This window comes from Cebus imitator, unplaced genomic scaffold, assembly GCF_001604975.1.
Source record: "Cebus imitator isolate Cc_AM_T3 unplaced genomic scaffold, Cebus_imitator-1.0 Scaffold343, whole genome shotgun sequence".
NCBI lineage: Eukaryota > Metazoa > Chordata > Mammalia > Primates > Cebidae > Cebus > Cebus imitator.
In genome coordinates, this window is record NW_016107658.1 from 281,375 (window position 1) to 291,233 (window position 9,859).

The 9,859-nt window shown below is 51.7% G+C and overlaps 1 protein-coding gene across 1 annotated transcript in view; it reads right to left on the reverse strand.

Moving 5' to 3' along the window:
- The window catches only part of ARMCX4 (armadillo repeat containing X-linked 4), a 12,047-nt gene extending 3,547 nt beyond the window's left edge, over window positions 1-8,500 (reverse strand). The window contains exons 1-6 of the mRNA XM_017505843.2: window positions 8,345-8,500; window positions 7,785-7,856; window positions 6,667-6,746; window positions 6,250-6,333; window positions 5,847-5,902; window positions 3-5,502 (exon numbers count right to left, since the gene is read on the reverse strand). Coding sequence (XP_017361332.2) covers window positions 3-5,502; window positions 5,847-5,902; window positions 6,250-6,323 — 5,630 coding nt within the window. The 5' untranslated portion in view covers window positions 6,324-6,333; window positions 6,667-6,746; window positions 7,785-7,856; window positions 8,345-8,500. The remainder of the gene's footprint in view (window positions 1-2; window positions 5,503-5,846; window positions 5,903-6,249; window positions 6,334-6,666; window positions 6,747-7,784; window positions 7,857-8,344) is intronic.
- Between the last annotated feature and the right edge of the window lie 1,359 nt (window positions 8,501-9,859).

Here is a 9,859-nt window from a genome sequence, read left to right on the forward strand (position 1 = left end):
CAGCCCCAGCCCCAGCCCCAGCCCCAGCTTCAGCCCCCACACTGGAGCCCATATAAGCCACCTCCTCAGATCTAATCCAGGAGCCACTACTAGCCTTGTTCTCAGCCTCAATCCTAGAACAAATGATGGCCTCTTCCCCATCCCCTGATCTGGATTCAGTAGTGGCCTCATCCTTATCATCAGGCCTGGACAAAATAACCTTTTCCTCTGTCCAGCACCAAGACCCTATAACAGCCTCAGCCCCAGGCCCAAACCAGAATCCTTCATTGGCCTCTACCTCAACACTGACCTGGAACCTTCCACTGGCCTGGTCCTCAGATCTAGCCCAGGATCCTCCAGTGGCCTGGTCCTCGGATCCCATCTTAGACCCTTCAGTGGCCTCATTCCCAAGCCTAGATCCAGCCCAGGATTCTCCACTGGCTTGGTTCCCAGCACCAGCCCAGGAGCCTCCTCTACAAGCCTGGTCCTCAAATTCAGGCTTGGAACAATCACTAGCCTGATCCCCAGGCCCAATCCAGGACCTTCCACTGGACTGATTCCCAGTGCTAGCCCAGGACCCACCACTGGACTGGTCTGCAGGCCCTGGCCTAGATCCTCCAAAGACCTGGCCACCAGCCATACCCCAGGAACCTCTTCCACTGGACTGATCCTCAGACGCTGGCCTGGAGCCTCCACCAGCCTGGTCCCCAACACCAGGCCAGAACACTCCTCCAATGGCCTGATCTTCAAATCCAGGTTTGGAACAACCACCAGCCTGATCCACAGCCCTAACCCCAGTCCAGGAGCTTCCACTGACCTGACTCCCAGCGCTATCCCAGGACACAGCACTGGACTGGTTTGTGGGTCCTGGCCTTGACCCTCCAACGTCCTGGCCACTAGCCACACCCCAAGACCCTCCATTCATCTGACTCCCAGGGCAAACACAGAACCACCCACTGGCCTGATCACCAGTGCCAGCCCAGGAATCTCCACTAGACTGGTCCCTGGGCCCCAGCCTAGAATCTCTAACAGCCTGGTCCCCAGCATCAGCCCAGGACCCTCCGCCACTAGCCTGATCCTCAAATATAGGCTTTGGCCCACCACTAGCTGGATGCCCAGCCCCAGTCCAGGACCCTCCATTGGCCTGGTCCACAACCCCAACCAAGAATCCTCCACTGATTTGATCCCCAGAGTTAGCCCATGACCTTCCACTGGACTGGTCTTCAGGCCCCAACTTGGACCCTCCACCAGCCTGGCCACTAGCCCCAGCCCAAGACCCTTCTTCAGTGGTCTGGCTTTCAAATCTAGGCTTGGACCCACCAGCAGACTGATCAAGTGTCCCAGCCCAGGACCCACCACTGGTCTGATCTACATGGCCCAGCCTAGACCCTCCACTGGCTTGGTCTACAGTGTCGGCCCAAGACCTTCCACTGGACTGTTCCTCAGGCTCCAACCGTGACCCTCCACTAGCCTGGCCACCAGCCCCAGCCCAGGACCCTTCTCCACTGGCTTGATCCTCAAATCTAGGCTTGGACCCACCACTAGATTGATCGCTAATCCCAGCCCAGGACCCTCCACTGGCCTGATCCACAACCCCAGCCCAGTATGAAACACTACTCATATTCCCAGCCCCAACTACAGCCCAAGACCCTCCAGTGGCTTGGTTCTCAGCCCCAGTCCAGGACCCTCCAATGGCCTGTTCCCCAACCCAGGACACCCCACTGGCCTGTCCCCCAGGCCAGGACACCCCGCTGGCCTGTCCCCCAGGCCAGGACCCATCACTGGCCTGACCCACAGCCCAAATTTCTCCAAAGGCCTGATTCCCAGCGACAACCCAAGCCCCCCCGCTGGCCTGGTTCTCAGCCACAGTCCAGGCCCCTCCACTGGCCTTGTCCCCAGCCCAGGTCCCCTCACTAGTCTGACCCCCCACCCAGAGGCCTCCACTGGCCTGCTCCCCAGCTCTAACCCAGGTCCCAATACTAACCTCATTCTCAGCCCTGGCCCCAGCCCAGGACTTAACACTGGCCTCATCACAAGCCACAGCCCAAGAGCTAATAATCCCAGCCTTATCACTAGCCCCACTCCAGGACCCAGTACTGGCTTCATTCTCATCATCAGCCCAGGACACACCATTTTCCCAGTCTCCATCCATGGTCTGAAACCTAAATTTGATCCACCGCTCAGCAGCTATCCAATCCTCAACACCAATCCCATTCCAGTAGTAGTCATGGATGTCAGGCTGAGTCTTTCTGCAGGCTTGAGCGCCTGACCCGCCCTCACTCTCAGAAGTGGGCATGGCCTCGGCCTCAGCCTTTGCATAGACCTCATCTTCTGCTGTTGCTTCTGCCTCAGAACTGGGCATAGGCTTGTCCCTTGCCCTAGGCAAGGTCTCACCCTGGGAACCGGTGACAATCTGAGGCTGGGCAGAGTCCCGTGTGCCTGCCCCAGTCCCTGCTTTAGATACAGCTTTGGTATTGCCCTTGACCTTATTCCTGGCACCAAGCAAGGTCTCACGCTGGGTATTAGCCACAGCTTGGGGCTGGCCAGATCCCACTGTATCTGCCCCAGCCTCTGCCTTAGGCACAGCACTGGAATTGCCCCTAACCTTATTTTTGGCCCCAGGCATGACCTTACCATGAGAACTGGCCACAACCTGGACCTGGACAGAGCCCATTATGCCTGACCCAGGCTCTGCCTTAGAAATAGCATTGGAATTGCCCTTAACCTTATTCCTGGCACCAGAAAATGTCTCATGCTGGGAGTTAGCCACAACTTGAGGCTGGGCAGAGCCCGTTGTATCTTCTCTGGCCCCTGCTTTAGACACAACATTGGGATTGCCCTTGACCTTATTCTTGGCACCAGGCAAGACTTCACCCTGGGAACCGGCCACAGCTTGAGGCTGGGCAGAGCCTGTTGTATCAATCCCAGCCCCTGCCTTAGACACAGTATTCCAATTTCCCCTGACCTTATTCTTGGCACCAGGCAAGGTCTCACCCTGGGAATTAGCCACGGCCTGGGACTGGACAGAGCCTGTTGCACCCATCCCAGCCTCTGCCTTAGACAGAGCATGAAGATTGGCCTTGACCTTATTTTTGGCACTAGGCAAGACCTCACCCTGGGAACTAGCCACAGCCTGTGGCTGGGCAGAGTCCGTTATATATGGCCCAGCCCCTGAATTAGGCATGGTAGTGGGATTGCCTCTGACCTTATTCTTGGCACCAGGCAAGACCTCACTCTGGGAATTGGCCACAATCTGAGGCTGGGCAGAGCCCATTGTATCTGTCCCAGCCCCTGCCTTAGACACAGCATTGGAATTGCTCTTGGCCTTATTCTTGGAATCAAGCAAGGCCTCACCCTTAGAACTGGCCACAATCTGAAGCTGAGCAGTGCCCATTGCACCTGCCCCAACCTCTGCCTTAAGCACAGCATTGGGATTATCCTTTACTTTATTCTTGGTACCAAGCAAGGCCTCATCCTGGAAACTGACCACTGCCTGAGGCTGGGCAGAGTCTGTTGTACCTTCCCCAGCCCCCACCTTAAGCACAGCATGGGGATTGCCCTTGGCTTTATTCTTGGAGGCCTCGCCCTGGGGATTGGCCACAATCAGGGGCTGACCACAGGCCCTCTGGTCTGCCTTAGTTCCAGCTTTAGACATGGCATTAAGATTGCCCCTACCATCAACCCTGGAATCAGGCAAGGCCTCAGCTGGGGTCTTGGACCCAGCCTGAGGTTGTGCACAGTTTTTCATGTCCATCCCGGCCCCTGTCTTGCACTTGGCTTTGGCTTTGGCCCTAGACTTACCTCTAGTATTAGGTAAGGCTTCACCCTGGCTCTGGGCCATACCCTGGGCCTTCATATCCATCCCAGATCCTTCCTTGGGCATGCTGTTGACATTGCCCTTGACCTTAATTCTGCCATCAGACAAGGTATTAGCCTGAACAATGGCCACAAGCTGAGGCTGTGTACAGGACAACATGTCTGCCCCATCCTCCATGTTAGCCATAACACTGGGATTGCCTCTGCTCTTATCTCTGGCATTAGGCAAGGCCTCAACCTGGGAATTGGCCCTCAAGTTTGTCCTGGCCCCTGCTTTAGTTATGGCATTGGGATTGCCTCTTTCCTTAACCTTGGCATCAGACATGGCCTCAGCATGAGGACTGGCAACAGCTTGAGGCTGAGCAGCAGCTCTCATGTCAGCTCCAGTTATTGCCTTAGATATGACATTGGTATTTCCCCTGCCATCAGCCCTGGCACCAGACATCACCTCAGCCTGTTTCTTGGCCACAGTCTGAGGTTGCATACAAGTTCTCACATCTGCCCCTGCCCCCACCTTACACATAGCATTGGTGTTACCCTCAGCATCAACCTTTGCCCCAGGAATGGCCTCAATCTGGGTTTTGGCAACAATCTGAGGCTGAGCAGAAGCCCTCATGTCTGCTCCGGGCTCTTCCCAAGACATGGTTTTGCAGTTCCCCATGTCCTCAACCCTAGCACCAGGCATGTCATCACCCTGGATCTTGGTCACAGCCTGAGACTGTGCACAGGACTTCATGTCCACTCCAGCCACCTCCCTGGACATGCCATTGGGATTTCCCCTAGCATCAACTGTGGAACCAGGCCTGGCCTCAGACTGAGTCTTAACCACACTCACAGTCTCTTCCAGAGCTCTTGTCTTGGTTTCATCCACAATTCCAGTGTTGTTCGTGGCCCCCATCTTGGCCACTTCCCCAGGTACTGCCAAGGTCTCACTCTGTGTAACCATTACTCTGTTAATCTCTGCCTCTTTTTCAGCCAATATATGAGTTTCAGCTTTGGTCTGAGTCATTGCTTCTCTCTTGGCCTCTGTCTTGGAAACCAATGCCCAAGCTTTAGCTTTGGTCTGTGTCACTGCTTCTTTCTTAACTATTTTGCCAGCCTCAGCATCAGTTTGGGTCACTGCTTCTTTCATGGCCACTTCCCTGGCTTTGGCCTTGGCCTCAGTCAGAGTCACTGCCTCTGTCATGACCAGTGTTCCAGCCGCCACTTTGGACTCAGATTGAATCTCTGCCTCTGCCCCAATCATTGCCTTGGCCTGAGAGCTGGCTTTGTGTCTGGCTATAGCAGTGGCCTTGGTCTCTACTTCAGCCCCAGGCCCACCTCCTGCTCCAGTTTCTGCTTCAATCTCAGCCTGGGATTTAGTCTCAATCTCTGCTTCACCTATGGCCAAGGTCTGGTTCTGTACCTCAACCACAGTTTCCATCTTAACTGTGGATTCATTTCTGGCAAGTGTTCTCACACTCTGGGATCTTCCTTTGGTTAATTTGTAAATATAGTAGCAGGTGCCAGCCCAGATCACCAGTCCTGCAGTCACCCAGCCCACTTCCTGAATGCGGCCCATGTAATCACCCTTGCTGAAGGCACAAACAAGGTATGGTAGAGTGTACTCGGGCTGGAGTAAAGAGAGTGGTAGTTGTGGATGTAGGCCTGTGTGGGTGCTGGTCTTCAGCCACTCAAAGGCCACTACAGCTGCCACTGGAGGTGGACCTAGAAGTGGAGGAAGGAAATGGACTAAAATTTCTCTTCTGATTTTGTTGCATTATACAGATAGATACACAGAGGAACAGAAAAAGGTAGAATCACGTGCTTGGTGGAAGAGAGGGTGATTAGCAGACTCTCCATTCCTCTTATTTCATCTTCTCTCCACCTTCCCCAATGCCCAATTATTTTCTTCCAAGGTACATCTATACACATTTCCATACATCAAATGAACAGTGGGAAGGATGGAAGGAGGTCTGACAATAAATGGGAGCAACTGAGAAGCCCCAGACTTTGATTTCTACTGGACCTACTCCAGTCACCAGTCTACAGGGTCCCACCCTAATACTAACCTGTAATGATCCGAGGTAGTTCCTTCCTCTCCTCTTGCTTCTCTTGGCAATACACCCTGAAGTAGATATATAAATTCATTAGATCTTTGGCTCTAGAGACAGACAGACAGATCGGGGGGACAGACGGGAGTAGAGAGTTTGTTATTGATAGGACAGGCATATTATTAGCAAACTACCTTTCTACACTTCTCAGTCCACCCCAATCCCCAAGATGCTGTCACACTCTTTACACTGTACCAGAGTTAAGGTGAGGATATGGAGTAAGTGACAGGGATGGTGAAAAAGATGGCTGGAAAAGAAGAGGCTGAGGATCCTCCTAACTGGTCACTGGTCCTTACTGGATGCAAACTGGTCTCCATCAACCCACCCTAGAGGTCTACCCAGGCAGTCCCCAAATTCTTACCAGTCTATACTGATCAGGAGCAATCTCCTCCTTGTTTCTTTGCTTCCAGTGATCTCAAGTCCTGCAGTAGACATGCAGGCAGATCTATGGACAAGTAAACAAAGAGTAGGTAATGGAAACTGAGTCCCTGGTAGAACAGACAAGTACCCTGATTTATGACCCCAATGTCTGCCTCACCAGAGCCCAGGTTCAATATACTAATGTGTATCATCTCATGGTCCCCACCTCAAGTCTTCTCCCAGTCATACTCTAGCCCACCCTTACCCCAGTATTCCTATCATTTCCTGCACTGAAATTCACAGGAGGTGTGGCAGCACTGCAGCAATCCAGCACTCCACTGAGACCCTCTTAAATCTCAGTCACCTTGTATTCCCACCTTCTCTCGTCATCCCGAGACTGCCCCTGCTTCACACCAACCTCCATGTTTCTAGATTGGTCTCCTCCTTTTTCCCTTGCTTCCAGTGGTAGACAGCCTTACTGCAGGCCTATGGGAAGACCTTGGAACAGATGGAGAAAAAGAAGACAGTGGATGTTAAGTACTTGTGACACTTTACCATCTAAAACATGGGTCCCTGTACCTGCCTATCTGGATTTAGAGATCCATTTCCTGGCAGAAAAAGGCCTGGGGCTTCCCCAGCACTGAAATGAAAAGGATGGAAAAGGGAGGCAGGAAAAGTAAAAGGCAACAGGGGCTATTTTATTTTTTATTTATTTATTTTGAGACAGGGTCCCACTTTGTCACCCAGGCTGGTGTGCAGTGGCACGATCATGGCTTGCCTCAGTCTCGACCTCCCAGGCTCAAAAGATCCTCCCACCTCAGCCTCCCAAGTAGCAGGGACTACAGACTGTGCCACCATGCCCAGCTAATTTTTTAATTGTATGTAGAGACAAGGTCTCGCTATGTTGCCCAGGCTGGTCTTGAACACCTGAGGTCAAGCAATCCTCCTGCCTGGGCCTCTCAATGTGCTGGGATTACAGGCAAGAGCCATCAGGCCCAGCAAGGCAAATTATTTTAAAACCACCTGTAGGTTTCTAGGGATTTCCCCAAAAGCCCACCATTTCCTTCACCAAGATGGTCAGGTAAGTAGAGGGATCTGGAAAACTGGAAGATGGCAGGAGAGATGGGAGGCCCTAGATCCCATACCTAGAATCACAACCTATTACTGTCCACGTCCCTTTCAACCTATCTCTAGGAGTCTCCAGCAGAAGAGAAAAGCAAAAGGGGAAGTCTTTTGCTTCTACAAAATCACCATCCCTCCCTGCCAAAGGCTATAAATAATATTCTTTGATACAATGTATATTTTTTCCAATATTATCTGAAATGCAAATGAAAGCATCCATAGAAAAGTTTACTGTCTTTATTGGCCTTCAACACACAATTTAAAAGTCCTAAGCTTGGTAAGTAAAATGCAGTTTAGGGAAAGTCCCCAAGCTAGCCCCACCCCACATCCCAATCAGACAGCCGCGCCTAAGTTCCTGTCATAGAATTCATATAGAGCTCCAACAGTTTAAACAGTGCCTGTACTCACACTAACCTCCTTGACCAGTTCAATTTCCTCCTCTCCTTCTTCCTTTCTCCTCGCCGCAAATAGTGCCACACCGAACTACTGTTCGACAGGAGAGAGTAAAGCCACTTAGTGTTGTTCTAGCACCCAGGACATAGATCCCAAAACCAGCCTCTCTAGGTTCAGGAACCTGGTTATCAAACGTCCCTCCCCACAGTCTGAAACACCACCCCTACCAACCCCGCCGTCCAGTCTCTAAGGCCCACCATTTTCTCTGCAAACGCCACCGTGGCGCATCCCTTCCACTAAATTGAACAGGAACCGAGCGGACATGTGTGGCCAGTGATTACAGCGAATGGGCATCTCAATCTCTGTATTTCCCTCTGGCGGAGACAATCTCCCCACAAATCAAAGCCCACGGTTTGCCTGCACAGAGGTAGGCGGGGGCAGGGGCGCTCGCGAGAATCAGAGGCAAAGGTTCCTCGAACTTGAGGCAGCATAGACCACCGCCCCCGCAAGCCCCGTAACCTCTGCCGGGGTCGGTGAGCCGCTGCCGGCCTGGCCAGGGCTCCGGGGCCCGAGGCCCTTACCTGCTCTGCTTTCCCCGGGCCCGATGCCAGCCCGCCGAGCGCAGGGCAGCGGGGAGCTGGTAGCCAGAAGCGAGTGACGACTGCACCGAAGGCTGCGTCTTTCTGCAGCTCCGGGTCACGTGAGTGCCGCGCGTCACCACTGAGCTCGCCCTCCTCCCCACCGCCACCAACCATCCCTCAAGGGCCGGGGGCCAGTCACTAGGAACCCTCCTCCCACACTCCGCACGCACAGACATCCCCTTTCTCCGGTCTGTGCGCCGTGCCCCAGTGAGCACGCCCTTGTCACTCATCTCAGTCCTCTCCAATCTGAGGGCCCACAAGTGGCATCAGCGCCTTGCGGTTGGAGTTTACCCATCTTCACTTACCCACTTACTGGGGAGGCTCTGCATCCCCCTACCCACTCCTAGACCTTGGCTGTGGCCTTTTCTGCTTTTTCTTTGAGGAATCCTTTCTTTCTCTCTTAGGCTATAAGACCAGCACTCCCCACGCTCCCCCTAAACGACCTGCCCTCTCTAAACATAATGCCTGCACCAAATGGGCTGTGGAAGGGGGTATCAAGAAGGAAAGCAGAAAGTGCAAATAGAGCTTTAACTTTCTTTTTTGTGTTCCTTTTTTTTCTTTTAATATGACATTCTTTTCTAATTTTGTCATCGGAAAAATACAGTATAGCCATTTTCACTTGACACAAAAAAAATTCAAGGTATAAAAATAACAAAAAAAAATCTCATTCATTGGTTTACATTATTTTGTGCCACATTTTAAAAATGTTTTCTAGTCACTGTAAACTATTTCACTGCTTTCAAAACAGACTAGTAATTCTTGACATTTTAAATACAAAACTGTCCTAAACAAAACCAGTACGGTTTCAATATGATCTATAAATTAACCTTTGGAAAGACATTTCGTATTCTAATCTTGACAATTTTACACAAGTGATTTGTAATTTTTGAGGTTCTAACTGAACTTAGCATCTTTTTTCAGGTGTCTGAGACCTTCTTCAGAGAAGACTCCTAGAGGATTTATTTAAGACCCAACTCCTGATGAACCTAGTGCTTTACTAGTGACTTCCCAAATTAACCTGTTTTCCATTTGAGGGGCTTTATTTGGATTTTACATAAGTATGTAATCAGATCAGCCTCACCACACCCATGGAAAGACCAACTACTGGTGCATGGATGGAAAGAAGTCTTAACAGGTGGAATTTTCATTCCCTCATGACACTGTTGAGATCTCGCTGCAGAAGTTAGTCCCCATGCATCCACCTGTCCCCAATGAGGAGTCATACTCTAAATATAGACCCTCCAGGGAGCCTCTTTCTTAGAACATTGAAATATGACACCTCAGAGGGAAGGGCTCCACTATGAGGGGCCCCTATGTGGAGAAGGCCCTTTCAGCAGGCAAGCAAGGAAGTCCTAGTGCCTTGCAACCTTACTAATGGCTTTTCAGAACTCAATTGCCTGTGACAAACTTACTTTCTCCACCAAAGGAAAATATCGACAAATTAATTGCATAAAA